Below are 26,540 nucleotides of genomic sequence, written 5' to 3'. Positions count from 1 at the left end.
GAAGGCACAGAACATCATCAGAAGATCACAAATGACAAACTCATTGACCTAAGGTAAATGATGTGCCCAAACCGCTGATTAAGATGTGAAGATAAAACTACAACCCAGATGACCAACTTCTTTAGTACAATGTTCCTTTTCCAAAACATCTAAGGCTATTAGAGAGGGCTAACAGGAGACTGATGCCATTGAGAAAAACCTTACTATCTACATATTAATTTATAACATAAACATTTTCCCATACCTCCTCTCTGGACCTATCAAAGATGACAGGAGCAGACATACTTTTTGATTCAATTCTGGGAGCAATGAGTGTAGTAGGGGTCACAGGCGTGACTGCAGGAGAAGGATCTGAGGAGAGGATTGGTTCCCTTTCTGGACTGTCCAAAGAAACTTCTTCTGTGGCTTCTAGACACAAATGAGGTAAGTTAGTTAAGGACCCGACCAGCAAGACCCCATAGTCTATACAGCAGTTAATGTACTATGAAAAATGTTTTCATACTCTCCATAAATATTACAATGTTATTTAAAAAGTTGTTATAATTTTGAATCCTTCCTTGTTTGTCAAAACTTTAAAATCAACAGTGACTTTGTTGATTTAAGGAAGACTTCTAGTAAATTAACTTAATGATATATACTATTGGTAGGGATGAAGCTAGTGAAGCAATGACATAGTAAAATCCCACAGTCATTTGTATTTGGACTGGTCATATATATTATACTTGTGGTAACTTACCTTTCCAAATCTCTTCTTTAGCCTAACATTAATTATTTATACATACAAATTTTATGATAGAAGGTTGCCAGCACGATCCTAGCTAGGATTAAAAGTTTGTTATGTAGAATCCAGTCAGTAATCTAAAGCAATTAAGTGCCAAAGAACACTGGATATTAGTTGAATACGCAAATATGACACAAAACATGGGTCTTTAGGTTTTAATTTATAATGCTCATTCACTTAAAAGATCTACAATTAAATATATTTAAAACAAAATCAAATCAATAAACCGTCTACAAGCTGTGTAACATTGTGCTAAATGCAGTGGAGAAACACAAAGAAATGTAAAATATCATACCTGCCCTCAGGGAGTTTAAAATCTATTTGGGAAAACAAGACATAAGCATGTGGAATGTTAAATAATAATAAAAAGACAAATAAAGCCAAGAGAACAATAAGAAGAATGTTACAAGATATTTAATTGTTACATGAGCTATAGCACAAACACTATAATTTGAGTTTTAGGCTGGGGAAAATCATGAGAAGTTTCTGAAATCAATCTGAGAAGATCTGGATGAGTCAAGAACATGGAGGGAGAGCTCTATGAAAATGGAATAACAATATAAGCAAAAATAAAAGCTAGAAGTAAAATTATGGCCACAATCCTAACAGTTCTGCTGGTTTAGAAAACTGATAGTAGGATAAGGCAGACAGGACCGTGAGGGATCAGACCAGTGGTTTCTAACCTGATGTTCTGAAATTGCTAGAAGTTTGGGAAGGTAGTAATGAGAATCAGCCATTTTAATTTTAATACCTGAAAAAATACAGACATCAACACCTTTTCCTAAAATAAGATTGCACAGGTTAACATTTATCAAGCTATTCTTTCTGGTTATCTCCTGTTAATGAGATCCTTATTTGGGACAGCTCTCTTTATATTTTCATATTAAAAACAAAAAAGGATTAAGGAGCCAAAATCTTTCCAACTATGGTAAAAGGAAAATAGACTACAGATGTTGAATGTATAATGTTAATAAATTAAAAGTTGACATGCAATTGAGACTGTTAAGATTGCTAGTACTTTACTTACAAAGAAATGAAACCAAAGAACAATATAAAAAAGCAAGTAGTGTGTCAAATTAGGAGGTGTGAGATCTGTAGACTACAAACAAGAAGCAAACAAAAAAAAGAAACTTGAAGTATTTGGAGAAAGCTGCTGTTGCTTTTGGCAACCAACCAATAGACAAAATGAAATATTTAGTAACTTAGTATCAGTACAGGTAAAAGCTATTTTAAACTTTCAATTATATTTTACTTCACTACCACCAGTTTTGCGTTCTATGACAGGCTGTTTCATAAATAAAACATCTCAAAATAAGAAATGCTAAATATGATCTAAGTAGCAAACATGGAAGAGGGAAATGAAACAATAGAAATTTAGATTCAGCATACTGCCTTAAATTCTTCTCATGACATCTTTCAGTGTCAGTAATCTAATATACCATAAATTCAGAAAGTTAAACCACACCTAATGTTCTAGAAAATGCAACATAGTTACTAAGTATAAAGATTAACTATTACTTGGAAGCTAAAGGAAAGTATAAATTATGTCAATGTTGGCTGAGTAAAATATTACTCATACAATAGACACCAAAGAATTTGTTAATCAAAGGAATACACATTAAACTTAAAATTGGCATCATTTGCTGTAAAGCATAAATACAATAGAATTTCATAAAAACAAATTCTAAAAGTCTAGGACAATTTCAACATTGGCATTTGCTTACTCTCACTTACCCCTCTAGAACAGTTTCCTAAAATTTGTTCAGTGAAGGGTAAGGTCGAATATAACAAGTGGTAGAATAGGGTTCTGTGGTCAATAGTATTTGATCCTCTAAATCAGGTAATAACAATAATATGTGTCACACTTACTTTTTCTGGTACCATTTATGACATATCTGAAGTGCTACCCAAAACCACTTATGACATACTTAAGTGCTACCCACTTCTGGTACCACTTATGACATACTGGAAACATATGTTTCCACATATGACATACTGGAAACATACCCAAAACATATTAGTACATATACCAAAACAATTTACTCTATGGTTTTAAAATCAAAGCTAAGTACATCTATGTACTCTCCTCTGCTATAGGAAAAACAAATTAAGTATATGTTCTCATCACAAGATCATTATTTTTCACTATCCTGACAACATATGCTATACTGTCTTAAGATATCCTTGAACCATACGTCCACAGAAAGAAGGCATACCTTCCAAAAAAACTATTATAAAGTACAAGAATAGTATTCATTCTTATAAAAATGATCAGACAGTTGCCAAAAATCATTGCAGTGTCCTCACTTGGCTAACTGGCTAGCTGTGCACACTATCTTCTTTTCAAAGACACATACAGGGAACTGTTTTTAGAGTAAAATTTTACCATGTTCATTTATACAGAATTCTGAAATTGTTAAATAAAAAATCTTAACGGAAAGTACAATCCAAATTTCTATGTATGCCCCTATACTATTAAAGCAGTACACACAATTTTATTTTATTTTTTTTAAACTTTTTTTTTTTTTAATTAGAGGCATGTTATTTATTTATTTATTTGTTTGTTTGTTCATTTTGTTTATACATGCACTGGGTACAGTCAGAAGCGCGGGAGGGTGCGAGAATTCACCAGAGCCAGAGCGGGGAGCAGAGCAGGCAGAAGGACTGAAGTACACTGCTGAGGGGAGCAGCGGGCGGCAGGAGAGGTCTGCGCGCCATGTGGGACCCTCCTCCGGTGGTCGGGGAGCAGCCGGGGATCGAACCGGCGCTGCAGAGGCTGCGGGCAGCTTCGCAACCCAGCGTTCAACCGCTGCGCCACTGGGGAGGCCCAGTACACACTATTTTAGATTAGTACTATTAAGAGGAGGAGGGAGAGGGGTGAGAGGGAGGGAGGGAGGAGCACAGGGGACTGTGTTGATGGTGCACGGGTGCTTTGGGGAAGGAAATTCTATGGGGACTCAATCTGATGGGGGGGGGAAGGAAATATTGTCTAAAAATGTAAAAAATGATAAATGTTAAAATAAAAAAAAATCTAAAACAAAAAAAAAAAAAGAAGGGATTTGTCATCTCTGAGATTAAAATATAAATAAATGCCATGAAAAAAACTTTTAAGAACAGCCTAGAAAAAAAGTCCATGAAAGGAAACAAAAAGAAGTGTAACAGCTTTGGTTAACTGTGATTTTGCTATAAATTGTTAGGTAAAAACCAAAAGAAAATATCACTAGCATTTTGTATTATATTTTTTAATTTCCTGACATGATAGAATATAGAATATAATTAACTCATCTGCAGTAAAAATTTTTCATGGAACTAATCAAACAGGAAATTATGTGAATCTCTATAATGTATCTCCAAACATGTTTGCACAAAAAAAGCACAGAATGGTTTGAATATTCAACCACTATAAAACCTGAGGACTATTAAATTTTACTCAGTGAAAGCGAGTTCAGTTAAGCTATTAAACACAATGATTTACTATTTTAATTTTTTGTGTTATGAATTCTAAGGAATATTTTGCTTTTTAATATCCAAACATAAATTTGTAGCTAAATTTTAACCTTAAAACAGATAACTCTTTTAAAGAGAGTGCAATGATTTTAAAGTTAGGACAGACTATACCAAATCCTGCCTCCTTATCAAAAATAAATTCCTCAAGTCTCAGGTGAATCAAAACAGAACAGGCAGTAAACAAATACTGCAGCATTACATTAAAACATATTTCAAATAGAGTACAAATTGAGTAATTTTTAAAAGCAGTGTAATTTTGCTTTGTGACAACTTGTAAGTAATGAAAAATAAAGTCATTGCTATTTCACAAAGTACTGAATGCCATAGCCATTATTTCTTTGAGTCTAAGTACTGACCGTAAAAATCACAATTGCGTAATTTATTTTCAAATGATTTTAACCAGAAAGGATCACATTTTTGCTTTCCTAAGCAGTCTATATTTTTCACAATGTAACCTAAAGTCATACATTTGGAAACCTCCTGTCTTTGTAAATTGTTAACAAGACTAGCTGCCACTAATACTATATGCCATACCTCAGTTGTGCTATAGAGGTATTTTCTGTCTAACAGTATATACACTACAAGAGGCCATTTTCTGAAAAATAAAAATATTTATAATTACCTGCAAAAAGATCTTCTCTGTCATCATCTAGCACAACATCTGAAGTTTTTGGGCCATTGGAGTTTGTACTAATATCTTCTGCAGGAAGACTAGCTGGTTCTGGAGATGAAGGACTTGACTGTTAAAAAACAATATAGATAATGGATTGGCACATTTATTTTATAATTATGTCTCTTATGCTACAGAAATAGAACAATCTCTTGATAAGAAGGGAGAAAAGAACAAGGCCAGCTATTTATAGCCCCTCCTCTGACACTAAGAATGAACCAAAAACACACTTTTTACTCATCTTCTCCCTTACAAAATTACGTACAACAAAAATCTTGTGTAGTCCTCTTTAGAGATACAAATTTTGTCATGCTAAGTTAGAATTAACAACAAAAAAAATTTAATGTGTTTTACAGTCACAATATAATGATATTGATTATTATATAAACCAAAAACAGACACTAAAAACCCAATTGATGTGTAACAAGTTCAAAACACTGTTTTACTATAAGAGGAAAGTTTAATACTAGTAGAATTAAGACACATTTTTTAAAAAAAATTTCCACATTCAAAATGTAAAACAAGATTAAAAAAAAAAAAAACCCTTAACAGTTTTCTAAGAGTAGTTGAAACCAATAGTATTAAAAAAATTTTTATTGAAGTATAACATAAAAGCGAAATTGTTTATACCAAAAATATTTTTTTTCAGAGATAGAACATAATCATCAACCACAGAAACTCTATTCTTTAGCCTCTGTCTGCACTCACTTCTACTAGCTTGGATATTTGCTCTTTGTAAAACCACAACCATACAGAATATATTCTTTTGTGCTTGGTTTTTGTTCTGATGTTTTATATATATATATATATATATATATATATGTATGTATATATATTTTTTTCTAATGTTATAGAGATTCTTTTATACTGTGTGTAGTAATAGATCACCCTTGCTGTAAAATATTCCTTTGTGTGAACAGCAGGTTCTTCTACTATTGGGCATTTTGGTGGTTATCCAGATTTTTACACAGTAATCCACCCTCATCTGTAGTTTCAGTTATCTGTGATCAACAGAGGTCCGAAAATAATATGTAAAACGAGGTATTTTTAGAGACAGTGACCACACATTCACAGAACTTTTAGTAACAGGATATGGCTTAGTCTCATTATTGTTGTTAATCTCTTACTGTATATACTTTATAATATTAAACTTTATCATAAGTAATGTAGTATGCATAGTGAAAACCAGTACTTTCCATGGTTTTTGGTATCCACTGGGGATGCCACAGACTGGGAGGGAGGGAGATGCAACAGTACTATCAATTGTGCTTGAAGAAGGTTCCAATAAATATTATCCTTCAGAGACTATATGGACAAATTTCTGTTTAGTATTTACCTAGGAATGGAATAGAAGGATCACACTTGTGGTTAGGTCACTGCCTTATATAGTCCCATAATATTAGCAAGACTTCATCATAATTCCTCTTACCACACTACATTTTAAGTATTATCCGCTTACTAAAAAATTTAAAACAGCTAAAGCATAGCTACATAAAAATGTATTAGCAGAATGAAACCAACACTCATCCATGATAAAAGCCCTCAGTAAAATACAGTTAACTAGAGGTTGATTCCTCAATTTGAGAAAAAGTATCTACCAAAACCTTCAGCATACTTACTGGTGAGAAACTTGAAGCTTTCCCATTAAAATCAGGAACAAGGCCAGGATGTTCCCTTTCACTACTGCCTTTCAAAAGACTCCCCAGTTAATGCAATCATACAAGAGAAGAAAAGGTATACAGATTGGGAAGGAGAAAACAAAACTGTCTTTGTTCACAAATCAGGCAATCATCTATAAAGAAAATCTAGAAGCAGCCGAAAGCTCCAGCAACCAATGAACAATTATATAGCAGCTACAGGAAACAAGTTTAACATAAAAAATTAACCACTTCCCTCTATGCCATCAATTAATTAATAAAGTTTAAAAAATACAATACCATTTACTGTAAGACTCCCCACCCCAATTGAAAAACTTAGGTATAAACCTAATAAAATAACACAAGACCTACATGAGAAAAACTACAAAACTCTGATGAGTGAAATCAAAGAATTAGAGAGATATTCCATGTTCATGGATAGCAAGAATCAATACTGTCAACAAGTCAGTTCTTCCCAAGTTGAGCTACAGATTCAACACAATGCCCCCAAAAATTTCAGCAAGTTAAAGCAATAAAATGATCTGAAAGTATATATGGAGAGTTATATGGAGAAGATCCAGAACAATCAACACGATATTGAAAGAGAAGAACAAATTTCTGAAGATACCTAATTTCAAGACTTACTACAAAATTACAGAAACCAAGGCAGTAAGGTATTGGTGAAAGAGTAAGAAGATCAACAGAACAATAAAACAGAGTGCCTAAAATAGACCCATATAAATAATGTTAACTGATCTTTGACAAACAAGCAAAGGCAAAACAATGGAGCAAAGATAGAATCTTTTCAACAAATATTGCTGAGTTTAAATACAGTCTTTACACCCTTTAGAAAAATCAACTAAAATGCATCACAGATTTTTAAAAAAACAGTATGTTTTTATAGGGAGATTCAAGTGACTAAGGGTTTCTCATAAATCACTAAGGCTAGAGTTATAAAACAGTAGAACACTTTCAAAGAGCTAAGATATTGACCTAAAATACCCAAAGCTAACTGAGCAAAAATATCCTTCAGGAAAGAAGGTGAAATAGTTTTCAGATGAAGAACAAATATGAGAATTCATGAATAGACCAGCTCTAAAAAAACGCTCTAAAGGAAATTTTTCTGTGGAAGATAAATCATACAAGAAGGAAGACTAAATGAAGGAAAAACAACAGATGTAGGAAAAGCAAGGGAAATGAATAAAACAGACTAATTTTGCCCTCTTAAATTCTTTTTTTTCTTTTTTTTTTTTAACATAGGATTTTTTTTTTTTAAGATTTATTTATTTATTTATACAAGCACTGGGTACAGTCCGAAGCGCAGGAGGGTGAGAGAATTCACCAGAGCCAGAGCGGGGTGCAGAGCAGGCAGAAGGTCTGAAGTACACTGCTGAGGGGAGCAGCGGGCGGCAGGAGAGGTCTGCACGCCGCCCTCTTAAATTCTTTAACAACATGTATGGCTTTCAAAGTGGACATTATAATGCAGAATATATCTCTAACATATTAGATAATTTACAATCTTTAATGTTCCTACAATTGAATGTTCACATCTTAGGTAGTCACAGTTCTAATACTATAATGCGAGAAAAACTAAGAAGATGCTTATGTAACAAAATGGCCATTTGTCTCACAGTTCAGAGCCCAAGCAAGATGGCTGGTGGGATGGAAATGGAGTCGAGAGGCAACTCCAGCAGCAAGTGTGGCAGCAGCAGTCACCCCATGATGGAGTGAGGATGAGGCATGCGCTTCCTTTGGGTGTCATGCCGTGAGCAGCCAGTGCCTTGCCCTATGGAACAGCCATAGAGCAGTGACTCACTAAAGGCTATCAGGACTCACTTATCTCTGCCTCTGCCTCTCCATACCTCTCCTGGGTCCCTAGTTAGTACAAAAATAGTTGTATTCCATTGGATGAAAAGGAATATAAAACAAGAGGCAGCTAGAGGAGGAAGTTATAGTGGAAGGGAATGCTGATGGCTTCTCTGGCTGGAGCACAGGTTCTAGGTGATTAGAATTATAGTTGTAGAAAATATGTAGTTAAGAGACATAAGTGCTTTTAATAAACACATAGTCTTTTCTTTCCTTGCATCGTTACCTACTAATGCACTAGAGAAAACTGTTATTAAAAGTTCCAAGGTTGCTGCTGATTTCAATTAAAAAGCAGTACTTTTGATTCCAACCAAGATTAAATAAGTTCATTAAGTCTTTCTCTCACTGATTAACAATAAACATTCTAAAAAAAAAAAGCAAAAAACAATAATCTAGAAATAACAGGCAGATCGAAGAAGGCAAAACATGAAAAATGGTGTGTTAATGTGAGCTTTACTTTTTTTCTTTTCTCTTCCAGCTTTTCTTGAGAATAGTGTAAACTGCAGAGCTACATTATGACTCCAAGAAAAACTTTGTCTTTCTGGTTATAACCCTAGCGGCCCTCCAACCTAGAACATGTAAGTGGAAAATTCTTCTTTTTCTTCTTCCCTCAAGTCCATTTTCTCTCCTGACCCTGCCCTGAGGCAACAAATATCTACTTAGCTACTTGACAGCAGCAGTGATGATAGGGCTGGTATCTAAAACCATAACAGAAATCTACTTCTCTACCCAGCTGAACCAGGAAAAGGAGACCCAGTAGTCTGAAAAATAAGAGACAGAAATTCTCCATCATCATCATAGTATATTCTTTCCCTGCTTTAACTGTTCTTTCTACAAGGCAGGCCCAAACTCAGTAAAAATGTATGAAAATGCAAGAAACTAAAATATTGAGAGAACCCTGTATTTCTAGCCTAAGAACTAGAGAAGAGGCTCCTGAGGAACTAGTAGTTGTGGGATGGGAATCTCAGGTAAGAAAAATGGAAAAGAGGGTCTCTTAATTCTATCAGTGAAGCTAAACAAATCATGGGTTCACCTCAAAACTGCACATTTGTGGAATCGATCAGAAACATTATACTGAATTATCTCATGTTTCTTGCAAGCAAAGCCCTTGTTTTAGGCTATTTAAAAAAAAAAAAAATGTTTGTACGGTGAACAGACTTGTAAAACAGAGATAAATGTTTCTTTCCCAAGCAAAGAGCAGGACTGTCTCATCACCAGTATGATGAAATTAATTACTTCCTCTCTTGAGCAAATAGGCAGATTTAACAACAGGTATAAATTTTTGGAGTTCCCTAATCTTAGGTTCCTCAGATTGTGACACAAACCAAAGACAGGGTGGGTATTAGCCTGGGCCCTACCATCCTGGCACAAGAGGGGTCAGAGAAATTGTCACAGATATGGTCCTGGTGGTGCTTGATATGCTTTGAATCAAGGCCCTTATGTCTTCTTCCAGGAACAAAACAGTTAATTTGTTAGTTTATAAGGCTAATAAAATTTCACATCCTTTAATCTTGAGAGGAAGTCATTGAACTTGAAAAGATGGATCATTAAAAATATTCAATCTGAAAAAGTGAGAAAAAAATGGGGGAGAAAAAAAACACTGAACCTTTTATGTGAATAATATAAAAAAGTAGCATTTATGTCGCTAAAATTTTAGAAAGAGAGTAGTGAGGAAAAACATCTCAAGAAATGACAGCTAAAAATGCCACCAATTTGGTGAAAGACGAATTCCAGATTCGGGAACAAATTCTTAAAAGGACAACTTTGGGGGAAAAAGACCCCCCCATATCACGAATATTGGCTTATCTTTTTTCCTCTCCTTTTCTCAGCCATCAAGTTGCATATGGTTGCCTCTGTTATTCACCATGTCTTCTAGAAAGATGTTCAGGATCAAGCAATTCCAAGCCAAGAAACAAAAGGAGAGCTGCCCCATTGTCCAATGGATTCAGATGAAAACTAGCAATAAAACCAGGTACAATTCTAAGAGGAAATACTGAAGAAGAAGTAAGCTGGGTCAATGAGTAATCACACTTGCAACAACACATTTATGACATATCAGTATCACCAGTCTCTTCCCAAATCACCCTGAAAACATCACTATTTAGACATGTTTAGAAAACTTTTTCTGTGCTTCTGAAACTAATAGATTTGCTCGGTAACAAATATGTGAGAGATTTGTTTGGGGGAAAAAAAAACAGGAAAAAATAATTATAATAAATTAAAAAACAAAATTAACAGGCAAGGGTTAATCAGAGACTGCAGGGGAGGGGGAGAGAGAGGGATCTAAACAGAGGAGGCAATGTGTTCTTACACAAGGGACTATGGTCATGGTGCACAGGTGAACTGGTGGTGGAAATTCTATGAGGACTACACCTGAGAAAAGAAAGCAAACATTGTACAAAAATGAACAATAATGTAAAATATATACAATATATATATTTTTTAAATGGCTGAAAACCAAAACTAAAAATCTTGAAGCAATTAAAGAAAAAGAAATGATTACATTTAAGAAACAATTGGATTAACCCGGACAGTGATACAAAATCTCTATCAACCCAGAATTCCATAGCCAGCAAACATAGTCTTCAGGAATGAAATTAAAATGGTAGCATTTTCAGATGATATGATAATATACATAGAGAACCCCAAAAACTCCACGGAAAAACTAATTCAACTCATCAATCAGTTCAGTAAAGTGGCAGGATACAAAATCAACACACAAAAGTCAGTAGCCTTCCTATACACAAACAATAAATCTGAAGAAGAAGAAATCAAAAAAACCATCCCTTTTATTATTGAAACAAAAAAAATCAAATATTTGGGAATAAATCTAACAAAAGAGGTAAAGGACCTATACAAAGAAAACTATAAAACACTGTTAAAAGAAACAGAAGAAGACACAAAGAAATGGAAAGACATCCCCTGCTCATGGATTGGAAGAATAAACATTATTAAAATGGCCATCCTACCAAAAGCAATATACAGATTCAACGCTATTCCAATCAAAATTTCAATGTCATTCTTCAAAGAAATAGAACAATTATTGATGAAATTCATATGGAATCACAAAAAAACCCGAATTGCCAAAGCTCTCCTGAAAAAGAAAGAAGGGAATGGAGGCATCACACTCCCAGACTTCAAACTATACCACAAAGCCATAATCATCAAAACTGCATGGGATTGGAACAAGAACAGACATACAGACCAATGGAATCGAATAGAAAATCCAGAAATAAACCCACAGATTTATGGTCAACTAATCTTTGACAAAGGAGCAAAGACTATGCATTGGAGCAAAGAAAGTTTGTTCAATAAATGGTGCTGGGAAAACTGGGTTGCTACATGCAAAAGAATGAAGCTTGACCACTACCTCACACCATACACAAAAATCAACTCAAAATGGATTAAAGAACTAGACATAAGACCTGAAACCATAAAATATATAGAAGGAAATATAGGCGAAACACTACGTGATTTGCACATCAAAGACATCTTTACAGATACATCACCCAAAGCAGTGATAGTGAAGGCAAAGATAAACAGCTGGGACTACATCAAATTAAAGAGCTTCTGCACAGCAAAAGAGACAGTAACAAAAACAAAGAGAAACCCCACCGACTGGGAGAACATTTTTGCACCCAACACTAATGATAAAGGACTGATCACAAAAATCTGCAAAGAGCTGATGAGACTCAACAACAACAAAGAAAATAACCCAGTCAAAAAATGGGCAGAAGAGCTAAAAAGAAACTTCTCTGAAGAGGAAATGCAAATGGCCAACAGGCATATGAAAAATGTTCAACATCACTTGTCATCAGGGAAATGCAAATCAAAACTACCATGAGATACCATCTTACACCAGTGAGAATGGCACATATTAAAAAAACTAGCAACAACAAATGTTGGCGAGGGTGTGGAGAAAAAGGAACTCTTCTGCACTGTTGGTGGGAGTGCAAACTGGTCCAACCACTGTGGAAAGCTGTGTGGAGATTTCTGGACCTACTAAACATAGAGCTTCCATATGATCCAGCAATTCCACTCCTAGGTATTTACCCAAAGGACACAGAAACATCAATTCCAAAGAGCACCTGCACCCCTATGTTTACAGCAGCACTGTTTACAATAGCTAAGCTTTGGAAACAGCCCAAATGCCCAAAAATAGATGACTGGATCAAGAAGATGTGGTCCATATATACCATGGAATATTACTCAGCAATCAAAAAAGATAAACACATGCAGTTTGCAGCAACATGGATGGCGCTGGAAGGGATCATGCTCAGCGAAATAAGCCAAAAAGAAAAATACCGGATGGTCTCACTCATAGCAGGAATCTAGAAAACTTAAATAAGGGACCAGGAAAATGAATAACTATAAGAAAGTGAAAATCAAAATCAACAAAAAACTATGAACCAGAGACACTTTTTGGGGGGTGGGGGGCGGGAGGGGAGGGATTGGGGTCAGAATGGGGGGGTTGCAATTGTATGGGGAATATAAAAATAAAATTTATTATAAAAAAAAAAATAAAATGGTAACATTTTCAGATGAAATAAAACTATAAGAATCTGGTGTCCCTAAGTCAGCTCTTTAAAAAAAAAAATAAATAAATAGAGAGGTGCCTGAAAATAGATGGTATGAGAAAGTAACAAGAACTTGGACCTTCAGAAATAAAGGAAGACACACAGAAATGGTAACTAATTAGAAATACAATGGATCACTTTTCTTACATAGAAAATGTATGTCTATGAAAGCCAAAATTTAACACTGGTAAGATGTTCACAGAAGGAGACGTAATACATGTGCAAACTGTAACATAAATGAAGGGAAGGAAATGAACCCAGGTGGTTGTAAAGCTCTGCATTATATTTGTAAAGGTACAATAATAACTCTAATAGGACAATAAATGGTTAGGTTTAAGTATTGTTATCGTTAGAGCAAACACTAAACACATACACAGAGACAGAAAACAAGAAGTCCATTAAGTAAGTTAATATGAATACTAATAAACTTTAAAATAGTACAAAAGAAGGAAAGACAGGAAAAAACAAGGAAAAACTGATGACAAAAAACAGTAATTAAACCAAAAAATTGTATGTAGATAAAATCCAACAACACCAATAATTACATTAAAAGTAAAACTCTGAACACACCAATTAGATGACAGAGACAGCTAGTTGTGTATAAACAATAATAACTACACACACAAAAGCTACCTACATGTCACTCAGAAGACAAAGAAAACTTGAAAGTAAAACAGAAAAAAATACATCACGTAAAACAATCAAAACAGAACTGGAGCACTACATTAACATCTGGCAAACTTCAAAAAGGAGTATTATCAGCAATAAAAAAGGGCATTATGTGATAAGAGTGGTAAGAGGATCAGTTTACCAAGGAGACCTAACAATGTGTTTTAACAACAAAGCTTCAAAATGCATGAAGAAAAACATAAAAGATAAAAATAAAAATAAAAAATAAAAATAAAAAAGAGAAATAAAAAATTCTACAATTATTTTAGAATCTTCAAATACTCTTTCTAGTAATCGATATAATAGGTAAGGATAGATCTAAAAAATACTATCAGCGGGCCTCCCCAGTGGCGCAGCGGTTGAGCGCTGGGTTGCGAAGCTGCCGGCGACCTCTGCGGCGCCGGTTCGATCCCCTGCTGCTCCCCGGCCACCAGAGGAGGGTCCCACATGGCGCGCAGACCTCTCCTGCCGCCCGCTGCTCCCCTCAGCAGTGTACTTCGGTCCTTCTGCCTGCTCTGCTCCCCACTCTGGCTCTGGTGAATTCTCTCACCCTCCCGCGCTTCTGACTGTACCCAGTGCATGTATAAACAAAAACAAACAAACAAATAAAGAAATAAAGAAAAAACATGCCTCTATAAAAAAAAAAAATACTATCAGCCACTAGACCTATAATATCAGACTATACACAGAAGTGCACACAGAATATTCATTATGATATAATACATTATGGACAACAAACCAACCGCAACAAATTTAAAAGAACTGAAATCATAAAATATTCTGGCTATAATGACATTAAACAATAAATTAGCAATTGAAAGATATTTAAAAAACATCCCAACTTTAGAAATGTTTAATATTCTGGGGCCTCCCCTGGTGGCGCATCGGTTGAGTGCTGGGCTGCGAAGTTGCCCGCAGCCTCTGCAGCGCCAGTTCGATCCCCGGCCGCCAGCAAGGGTCCCACATAGTATGCAGACCTCTCCTGCCGCCCTCTGCTCCCCTCAGCAGTGTACTTCGGTCCTTCTGCCTGTTCTGCTGCCCGCTTTGGCTCTGGTGAATTCTGTCAGCCTCCCGCGCTTCTGACTGTACCCAGTGCTTGTATAAATAAATAAATCTTTAAAAAAAAAAGAAATGCTTAATATTCTTTCAAATAACCTATAGGTCAAAAAGGATATCAGGGTTTAGAAATATCTCAAGCCGAATGAAAACAAAACCACATTAGAAAAATTTGTGAAATGCTGATAAGGCAACAGAATGAAATATATAGCTAAAACAACAATAATAAAATGGCTTTCATTCAATGATCCAAGCTTCTATTTTAAGAAACTAGAAGAAGAGATAAAAAATAAAGCAGGAGGAAAGGAAATAAAGAGCAGAAATCAATTATTTTTTAAATAAAAAAAAATCAATGAAACCAAACGCTGATTCTTTGAAAAGCTCCCCCAAGAAAATGACAAACCTCTGGCAAGATAATAATTAATTAATAAACAAAGCAAAGACATAAGTCACCAATATTAGGGATGAAAAAGGAGTGGTCTGACCTATGGACTTCACAGGCATATTAACAGGATAAAGGAATGTTAGGAAAAACCTCTAGTCCATAAATTTCACAACTAAGTCTGAATGGACAAATTCCACGAAAATCAGATACTATCAAAGTGCACCAAGAAGGAACAGTCCTTTATCTATAAAAGACATATCAAGAACAATGACAACGCATCCTAGACAAAATACTAGCAAAATGAATGCAACAATATATAAAAAAAAAGATAAATCCATTATGACTATATGTAGTTATCCCAGGAATACAAGGTTCATTCAACATATGAAAATCAATCTTATCAATAATCTAAAGAAAATAACTATATGATCATTTTACTAGATGTAGAAAAACCAACATCCATTTATGAATAAAAACTTCCAGAAATAGGGCCTTCCCGGTGGCACAGCAGGTTGAGAGCAGCGCTGTGAAGCTGTCCACAGCCTTTACAGTGCCGGTTGATTCCAGGGCTAGCCAGGGAGCTACTCACATGGCGCAGCAGACCTCTCCTGTTGTGCCCACTGCTCCCCTCAGCAGTGCTTTCAGTCCTTCTGCCTGTTCTGTTCCCCGCTCTGTCTCTGGTGAATTCTCTCACCCTCCTGTGCCTCTGGCCTATACCCCAGTTCTTGTATAAATAAAACAAATCTTTAAAAAAAAAAAAAAAACTTTCAGAAATATAGGTCTGAAAGGGAACTTGATGCATACATAGTTTCACAGACAATATATTTAAAAGAGAAAGAACTACTATTTCCCTTCTATAACAATGAAAAGGGAAAGGACATTGATAGTCGCCACTTTAATATACTGGTGGTCCTAGTTAGTACAAAAAAGCAAGAGAAAAAAAACCATCAAGATTACAAAGAAATGAAACTCTAATCACCTGCAGCATGATTATCTACATAGAAAATCTCAAGAATTCCAAAGAAACCTACTACAGCTAACTAACTGGTGTGTAGCATAGTTGCAGGATGCAGGGTAAATCAGCCACCAAAGAATAAACATAAAAGGAAATGAAAGCACACACACACACACAAATCACCAAAGCAACAACAAAACCCATGAGAAAATAGTTATAAACTAACATATATGTACCTGATCTTTATACTGGAAACTATAAACATCAATGAAAAAAAAAGGGGGGGACTAATTAAGTGGAGAGAAGTACTGTACTTGTGGCTTAAGAGCTAAATATTATTATTAATGTGTTAATTCTCTCCTTCCTTATCTATGGATTTATCACGATCCCAAATAAAATCTCAGCAGGAATTTTTGGTAGAAGTAAATCGATTCCAAAATTATATGGAAAGGGAAAAGAACTAGAATAGCAGAAACAATTTTGAAAAGAACAGAGTGAGGAGATTTACACTACTCATTTCAAAATTTAGTTACAGTAACTAAGATAGCACAGAACTGGAAAAAAGATATCAAAAGAGCTGTGAAACAGAACAGAGATGAGAAATAGACACACATATAGGCAAATGACTTTTGACCAATAACTCACATTTTGAGTTCAGTTTCTGAACTGATTTTTGTGGTGTAAACATGACTATTGTGCTCATTACCCCTCACTGAATGTAGAGTTGGGAAAATATGTATTTTCTACCACACAAATACAAGAGACCTATCACTTCAAGAGTACAAACAACAGTAAAATGCGGGCTTCCCTGGTGGCGCAAGGAGTTAAGATGCAACCTATGAAGATGTCCACAGCCTCTGCAGCACAAGTTCGATCCCCTGGATGGCCAGGGAGCAACCCACATGGCGTAGCAGACCTTTCCTGACTCTCCTGCTGCTCCCCTCAGCAGTGTACTTCGGTCAATCTGCCTGTTCTGTTCCCCACTCTGTCTCTGGTAAATCCTCTCACCCCCCCGACACCTCTGGCCTATACCCCAGCTCTTGTATGCATAAATAAATAAATCTTCAAATAGTAAAATGTAGTGATAAATTAGGAAGTGATGAATTTTAAATATTGGTTATCTGTATTTAAAATATAATTTACTTAAGTTCATATATCTTAATTTTTAACACTGTATTTATATTACAGGATTTTTGGGTTTACAAAATTTCTGAAACTTTAACAGTCAGTTCTCTAAGTCAGGCCCAAGCTCACCACAGCCTAAAATAAAAATTGACAACATTCTATTGGGGGAGAGGTCCCAATAGACTATAATGGAGAATTACTGTTGCTTTAATGGTGGACATGGTGTGACAATACACACTGTGAATTGGTGTGAACTGATAACCCTAAATCATACACAATGTTGCAAACCAATAAAAAAATTACAGTTAAAAAAACCTGACAATACCAAGTGCAGACAAGGATGTGGAAAACTGGAATTTTAATGCAAAATGATACAGCTGCTTTGGAAAATAGGCTGGCAGTTTCTTTTTGTTTTCTTTTGGAATCTTTTCATGCATTCAGAGATGAAATGAATGGAAGCCTGACTAGACAATTAAATGAATCCAGTTGCAATAAAGGTTCTATGGGGCTAGCTGTCATGTTTCATGCACTACAAACAAAATATGGCTCTTTTAATAGGTATAAAATGGCCATATTGGGCCTCCCTGGTGGCTTAGGGGTTAAGTCTCAGCACAACAAAGCTATCTGCAGACACTGCAGCATGAGTTTCATTCTGGGCTGGGGAGCTAAGCCACAAGGCACAGAAGACCTCTCTGGTCTGGCCCGCTGCTTCCCTCAGCAATGTGTTTCAGTCAATCTGCCCGTTCTGCTCCCCACTCTGTCTCTGGTGAAACATCTCACACTCCCTCCCACCCCCACACCTCTGGCCTATACCCCAGTTCTTGGATGCATAAATAAAATAACTGTTTTTTAAAAATATCCATATTAAAATAACTTTTGTGATGCAAGGAAATACATGCTTTTGTCTTGAAGTATCATACTTTTACTAAAAGGTTATTAATCTTTAGACTCCAAGAACATGGTCATAATGGGTAAGACCTCATGTTATATTACTAATAAAAGTTATTAACTTAGCGAAGTAAAAGCAAATTACTTCACCTCCCTGTGCCTTATTTCCCTTGAATCTTTCTCACAGAAAGCTTGACAATTTCTTAGAAACTTTAGATATTTATTTACCATACAACCCCGTAATACTACTTCTAAGTACCCAAAAGAAATGATCTTCAGACAAAAACCTGTATGTGTATGTTTATATTGACTTTACTAATTAATGCCCCCACACTGGAACAAACAGAATGTCCCTCACCAACAATCAATCTACAATACAATGGAATATTAAACTCTGCAATGAAATGAAATGAACTACTGATATAGTCAACACTGATGACTCAGATGCTTTATGCTGTCATAGAGGCTAGACTCAAAAAGTACAACATGATGTGATTCTATCTATATGACATTACAAAAAACCGAAATTATAGGCAAAAAACAGATCAGTGATTGCCGATGGGAGTGAGAAAGGTTAACTATAAAGGGCAGCATGAGAGAACTTTTTTGGGAGTGACGAAGTGTTCTATATCTTGATTGAGGTGGTAGTAAACCTCACTAAATTGAGAAATTTTACCTCAACTAAAAACTTATCATCACAGAGAAAATTCTCAAGAATTCCATGTCACAGGAAAGTGGGCAGTTGTAAAATTTAACATTAAGGACGAATTTTATTTCAAGGAAAAAAGTCTAAAAAAGTTTCTTTGCCTCAAGCAACCTAATAGAGTAACATATTTACAGGAGCTAAAAAGAACTCATTCTAAAATCCTTAAATTTCACCATTTTGCTTTTTAAAAGTTTTTTTATAAAGATTTATTTATTATGCATACAAGAGCTGGGGTACAGGCCAGAAGTGCGGGGGATGAGAGGATTCACCAGAGACAGAGTGGGGAGCAGAACAGGTGACTGACTGAAATACACTGCTGAGGGGAGCAGCGGGCAAGACAGGAAAGGTCTGCTGCGCCATGTGGGTCGCTTCCTGGCCACTGGGGATAAACTCTGGGGATTGAACTCGTGCTTCAGAACAGCTTCACAGGCTGCGTCTTAACTCTTGTGACACCAGGGAGGCCAAATTTCACCATTTTGAAATAAAGTGACCAAATGCAGTTACCATTTCATAAATTTCTTTTCCATGCTTGTTACCTTAAAGTACAAAATTTGTTTTTCTTACTTCCTATGAATTATGTAGGTAATTTACAACTAAAATTTCAAACAAATTAATAACATATTTAAATTTTAAAGCATAGGGCCTCCCTGGTGGCGCAGGCTCAACGGTTGAGCACAGTGCTGTGAAGCTGTCCACAACCTCTGCAGCGCGGGTTCGATCCCCACCGGCTGGGCAGACCTCTCCTGTCTCGCCCGCTGCTCCCCTCAGCAGTGTATTTCAGTCAGCCTGCTCTGTTCCCTGCTCTGTCTCTGAAGAATCCTCTCACCCTTCTGCACAGCTGACCTGTACCCCGGTTCTTGTATAAATAATAAATCTTTTAAAAAAAATTAAACTTTAAAGCCTAGCTAGATGTTAGAAAACAGAATCAAGAAAACAAAAGACACTCACTTTCAAGGTTTCAAAGATCATTGCTATGCAATTAAGTTACTCCAGTCTTCTACACAATTTCTCTACCATGTGTATATTTCATTTACAAATACTATCATCTGTATTTCAGGTATCTATTCACATAGTTCTGTTTATTATATTTATTCCTCTTTTTACACACACTCCATGAGGGTAGGGACTAGAATTACACAGCCTGGTTAAGTGTTATCACAATAAATTCCTGACAGACTCAACTCTTCATCAGCACTTTTGACAATCTGATGTTATCTTCAGCAGAATAATGTATCCTTAAATGAAATTATAATTCCTTCCCCTCAGAATTACCTAAGAGAAGGAAGTATTATATATGTTATGAGGTCTGTTTTTTAATCTGCTGTACCATCAATTTCCTCCATTATTTCTTTCCTTCTGAACGAGGTTTTTAACCTCAGATTTGAATAAAACAAACTTAAAAATAGCATCCAATTCAACAACCTACTTGCCATTCAAATCTGTCCCTCAGGTTCCAAGCACATTAATATTCCTAAGTGATTATGTTACCGCCATGTAAACTTTTCATAGTTCTCAACTACTTACATAATAAATTTCAAACCATTTGCAATCTCACTACATAGCAAACCTCTAACACCCTCTATTTAGCCACTTGAATTACTTATTTTCCCCAGAATATGGATTAAACCTTAAGAATATGGACCAGGGGGGCTCCCTGGTGGAGCAAGCATTAAGTCTCAGGACTGTAAAGCTATAGGCAGCCTCTGCAGCACAAGTTGGATCCCAGGCCAGGGAGTTAACCCACATGGCACAGCAGACCTCTCCTGTCTCTCCCACTGCTCCCCCTCAGCAGTATATTTCAGGCAATCAATCTGTTCTGCTCCCCACTCAGTCTCTGGTGAATCCTCTCACTCCCCACACCTCTAGCCTATACCCCAGCTCTTATATGCATAAATAACTTTTTAAAAAATCTTTAAAAAAAAGAGAATATGGATTATTGCCACTTTACCGTTTTTAAGTTTCATTCTACACTTTAAGGTCTCTCTTACACATTACCTCCTCAAAAAGCTTTTATTAGTCAACAGAAACATTTCCTGTTTATCTACTACTTGTCAGGAACAGTGACACAACAAAATTGGAACTCCTACCATCCCCATCATTGAAACATTCAAATCCCCACTTAACCTTGTTGAGAGTTTCTTGGAAATTGCAATTTGAAACCAAATGATATGAAACAAAACCAGTTTTACATATTTCAATTGAAACAAAAAAGAGCCAAGTATCTTTGGCATATTTATGGTCTCAAAAACATAACCAAGCTTCTAAATAAAGATCCAAAACATTTCAAATATTATACAGTAATTTTTACTCATCAATTTCACTTCCAGCCCACTTACTCCAGTTCAGGGCTGCCTCCCCCTGAGTGCTCGGAGACCCTACTCCTTCATAGCAGGGTGCACTCACATACACACCTCACACACACCCAGACTGGCACAACTCAGATGCCAGTAAAATCACATACGGATCAGGGGTGTGGGATGAAATCTGAATACCTGAATTAAAACCCCCCAGACATGGGGAGAATGCGCAAACTCCACAGAGTCAGTGGCTTTGGGTAGGATTGATTTTGATTTTTTTTTTCCATCAACAGTACAAGAAAAAGGTGCAGATGATGTTAGTAGGCCTGCTGTTCTTTCAGTAAATGGTTTGTTCTCAGATCATATAATCCGTCTATCTGTAGGAGTTTTCTTCCCCACTGGCAATTTTCTGTCCTCAAAGTTTTCATACATCTTGTTGGGTTTGCATTGCTATTATCTAAACAGTATGGCAGAAAGTATATATTCAAGTATTTAGGGAAGTCAACCAAGTTTGAGCTCTTTCAGCATTGAGTTAAATTGTGGAAAAAGAATTCTAAGACCCGTGAGCCTCCCATCTGAAAATTTCATTTAAAATGCTCTATAAATTCTATCCACAAGACAGTGCTGGGGAAACTATGGTATTCATCTTAACTTCAGCAGACACTCAGATGTGCCACATGCAAAAGAATGAAGTCAATCTCATCACATCCATCTACAAAACTGAACTCAAAACGAATGAAAAACCTAAAAGTGCCGAAATGATGAAACACAAACATAAAAATCATGACGTTGGTCTTGGCAGAGGATTCTCAGGTATGAAACCGAAAATGTTTAAGTAAAACAAACAGAACATCATAAAAATTTAAAAAATTTGAGCTTACAAGGACACCATGGAGAACCAAAAAGACAATCCACAGAATGGAAGAAAATATTTGCAAATACATACATGACAAGGAACTTGTGTCTGGCATATATAAAGAATTCGTATAAATCAACATCAAAGGAAAATCCAGTAATAAATGAGCTGAGCAGAAATTGAAATTTCATCAGAAAAGTTATCTGCAACCAATGTACATAAAAAAGATGTGATACCATCGGTGATCAGGAAAATGCACTCAAAACCACTTCACATCCTTTAAGATGGACAGAACAAAAAAGCTAAATAATAATAAGTGTTGGTGTGGATGTGGATAATCGTTACCCTCACACTGGGTGGGAATGGAAAATGCTGTTGTCACTTGAGGAACCAGTTTGGAAATTCTCCAAATGATTATACCAGAGTTACTGTATGACCGAGCAATTCTATCTGTACACAAACATTTATAGCAGCATCATTCATAGTAGGCAAAAAGTGGAAACAACCCAAATGGCCATCAACTGATGAAAGGGTAAATAAGATGTGGTATAGTCATTCAATGAAGTATTATTTGGGCTTAACAAGGGATGAAAGACAGATTTTGAAGACATTATGCTAATTGAAATTCAGTTAACAGTAGGCTACAAATTGTATGACTGCATTCATATAAAATCCAGAATGGGAAAGTCTGTAAGATAAAGAAAGTAAATTAATGGTTGCTTATGTCTCAGGTTAAAGGGGTTTAGGGAATGGGGAGAGAAGGAGTAAAGGGCATGGGGTTTCTTTTTGAGGTGATGAAAATATACTAAAACTGTGGTGATGCTCGCATACATCTGTGAATATAATAAAACCATTTAATTGTACAAAGAAATGGGTGAACTATACGGTATGTGAATTACACCTTGATAAAGCTTTTAAAAAGAAAAGTAGGCGTATAATAGAAATTTCCTGACTTAATTTTTGTAAAAGGTGCTGTCTTACTACCACCATGCTGCTTTAGGGCAAGCATCTTTAAGCAAAGGGTTGTATCATGTAAGAAAAAAAGTAGCATTTACAAACATTAAAGTTTTGCTTCTCGGGTACCAAAAAATGATTTTACCTGATTCTCCCCCCTTTTCATTAATTTCCCTGTGACAGCCTCTATGACAGCCTCTCACCATTTCATTTCATAATCGTAAAAGAAACATACAACAGAGTATGTCACTTTATGTAACTATTCTAAATTTTGAAAGGAACGCACTTAACTATTGGGTTAAAATATACCCATAAACCTACATGTACACTAAGTTGTAGAGTCATTACTAGCTTATTAATTATGTCACTGAAGTTGTCTATACTTTGATTTTCTCTGAAATGGATTTCAATTGATTGCCCTACTAAATATCCACAAAAGAAAAAAATCTTTACATAAATAATATAATAAACTAATTTTTAGAATTTAAAGATTAATTTATGTCTTACTTTCAATTTATAGCTCAGGTAATAATTATTCAAAAATATGTGCTCTGCATCAGCATCACTTGAGGCCTTGCAAATCATTGCTTTTTGTGGACCAGAAGCAAATTCATCAGGAGAGCTAAAAATGCAGACTACTGGTCTAATCCCAGCCCTAGAGAATCATTATGCACTTTAGCAAGATCCCTAGGTTACAATTATAAAGAATGGAAAACACTGATCTAGAACACTTAATCAACATATAGATTGATGTGTGTTGAAGACATACGCATCTTAAATAAGAATCCTCTGGTTTTTCCAGCACACTGAAGTGTGAGAAGCATAGTTTAAAATAAAAGCTTAAAAGAACGTTCCTTTAGAGCAGTTTTGGTTTACTAAGAAACACTGCTATAGATTTTTCCTCAAAAAGTTTGAAAAGCAAAACATTCTGAGTTCACAAGTCTCAAAATATATCACCTTCTTAAAATAACTTGTAATTGTCTATGAAACAAAGGGTTTAGATGATCAACTTATTTCCAGCTTTCATAATGCACAAGATGAATTTATTCATAATCAAACTTCTGTAGACTTTTACTGGAAAAAGACAAGCATATTTTAAAAAGGTCTCTGCCACATGAGAAAAAGATTATAGCTCATTTCACTCAATTCTCAAAGACTCTAATGAACACCAAACAATGCTTAGAGTTCATAGTTTTCTAGTTTATACTAAATTAATTAAGTTTGTCTTGATTCTTTTGATGAAAAACTTTTGTAACTCACAAAAAGAATACCGGTTTTAGGATCCCGCCCAGAAACTCACTTTTAACACAGGTGAAGACAGCTGCATAGAGCTGAAAAGACACTAGCTAAAAAGGTAATTTTTTTTTTGCAAGATAATTTTTACTAGTCCTTAGGAAATGCTGGGTTTTGACAATCTGGCAGGCATTCACTAAATGCAAATGTTTGAGATTTTATGGTGAACAAAAACACGACTGAGGCATTTTACCCCTAGCCCCAGAAGTATATACCCCGAGGGGAAGTGGAGTTTGGCCAGTAACCTGCACATACACTTAGCAAAATGTGGTCAGGGCTGAAAACGGTTCCCGGAAGTTCCCAGTGTCAGGTATTCCATTTCAGATAATGGATGTTTTAATTTCCAATTGATTCGGTGCGTGGTTGAACACGACAAGAAAACTCACGAAAAAGCAGCTTATGAGAAGAGAAGTAATGCCCAAGATAAGCGACCTGCTGGCAAACCTGCTTCCGTTTCAACCCCCATACACACACTTAAAATTGGGCTATGAGGAGCGTGTGCAAAGCAATTCAAACAAGAACTGGATGGATCTGGGAGGCCCAATACTGTTAAGTTCATCGAGGGAGTTTCCTTTGACAAAAACAGGAACATTCAACTTCAGACATCGCTGACCATGCGAGAAAAGAGGAAAAGGGAGTGAGGCGCTTTCATTTCTCCCCTGGTAACTTAGAAAAACACACAGCGCAGTTCCCTGAACTCTCCCTCCCTTCAACTTTGTATTTTACAAACACCGGGACCCTTTGAAGGTCCAGAACTAGAGAAGCCCAACAAGCCCAGCCGAATGCATTAATCCCTCGAGCAGTCTCCACCAGAAGCACCTCTGCCCAGGGGAGCCAGCAGCGCAGGCAGGGGCCCCGGGACCAGGGCCCCCGCGCGCTCCCCGCACACCCCGGCTGCCCCTGGGTCGCTCTCCCCGCCAGGGCACACCCTCCCCGGGGAAGGGAGCGCCAGCGCCGCTCCGGAGGGACTGCGGAGGTCGCCGGGGAGCGCAGTGAGGCTCACTGAGACTCAGGGCAAGCCCTCCTCGGAGCTGGAAAACGGGGCGCAGGTGACCCCGAGGAAGGCCAGCGGGGCGGGCCAGCGCGCTGCGATGCTCTGCGCGCTCTGGCCCCTGAGAGGAGGTCGGGCCCCGCCGCCGCGCGGGCCCCGGCGGAGGCCCAGCCGCCCACACCGAGCTCGACCCCACTGACAGGTCCGGGGGTGCAGGCGCTGTCACAGGTGTCGCCCCGACCTGGCCCGGCCAAGCCGGGGGGCGGGGAGGCAACAGTCGGGCAGGGAAGAGGCACCTAAAGGTGAGGCGCGCGGCAGTGGCAGGGCGCGGCGCCCACGGCGACGCGGGCTCACCTCTAGGGTGGAGACGGTGCTGGTGAAGAGGTCCTCCCCGTCCTCCAGCTCCTCAAAGTCGGTGGGCTTCCCGTCCCCCAGAGGAGGAGGTTCCCTCTCGGCCGCCATCTTCGCTCGCCCGGACGACTGCGCGAGCGGGGCCTCGCGGACCGGTCACGTGAGCACGCACAGCCCGGCCGCCGCGCCGGCGGCCCCGCCCCCCCGGCCCCCGCGCGCGCGGCCCCGCCCCGTCCGTGCAAGGCCCCGCCCCCGCCTCGTGACGCGCCTGTCCGGACGCGCCGCGCGCGGCCCCGCCCCCTCGTCTCCTGCCCCTTCCCCGTCTGGCGCGGGAGACCGTCCCCTCCCCCCGCCCCCACTCCTGTCCGCTGCCAGGTTGCTGTCCTGGAGGAGACGCCTGGACTTTTCTCACCTCAGCAAGACGAGGCCAGGCGATGAACTGGTGGGAAGTCACCTTTAGGAAGTGGAAGAGCCCAAGCTCTCCCCAGTCTTCGGGCTTGGAGTCTACACAGCCTGGAAGAAAGACTGAGGGCCGGCGGAGACCTCTTCAGGACGTCCCTCTGCGCGGCCCAGCACAGAGCAGCCACAAGCCACGTGTGAGCCCCAAGCAAAGGAAACTCAGTGGCTATGTTAGGGGGAAATGATGTCCTGAGCTAATCCCATACAGGCTTTGTGGACCCCACCCCCACTCCAGACCAAAGCCATCAAGACATTGGGAAAGACAAATCCCTTCACCACCAAAGGGAGGGTGGCTGGGACCTGAGGGTGGAGTTGGGCAGCCAGGTTGGGTATAAAAACCAAACACGTGGGCCTTGGGGGGACTCGCTGTCACTTGCCTCCTGGCTTCAGGGCTCCTGGCTGGCAGCCAGCTCTCAGAGCGCCATTTGGGATTCCCGATGGGCAGATCGGGTGGGACACATTTAAAACTTTGTCTCCCACTTTTCTCCCTGAGCTGTACATTTCCTCATTTCCCCTT

General features: G+C 37.7%; 1 protein-coding gene across 1 annotated transcript in view; it reads right to left on the bottom strand.

Moving 5' to 3' along the window:
• SNX2 (sorting nexin 2) overlaps nt 1-25,675 on the bottom strand; it is a gene marked incomplete at both ends in the record, with an annotated part of 51,413 nt that extends 25,738 nt beyond the window's left edge. Inside the window, 3 exons of the mRNA XM_084251656.1 lie at nt 245-408; nt 4,911-5,028; nt 25,568-25,675. Of these exons, the coding sequence (XP_084107782.1) occupies nt 245-408; nt 4,911-5,028; nt 25,568-25,675 (390 nt within the window). The remainder of the gene's footprint in view (nt 1-244; nt 409-4,910; nt 5,029-25,567) is intronic.
• Between the last annotated feature and the right edge of the window lie 865 nt (nt 25,676-26,540).

The sequence above is a fragment of the Talpa europaea genome (genome assembly GCF_964194135.1).
Source record: "Talpa europaea genome assembly, chromosome: 13".
In the NCBI taxonomy this organism is placed as follows: Eukaryota; Metazoa; Chordata; class Mammalia; order Eulipotyphla; family Talpidae; genus Talpa; species Talpa europaea.
This window is presented reverse-complemented; position numbering and strand designations above follow the sequence as displayed.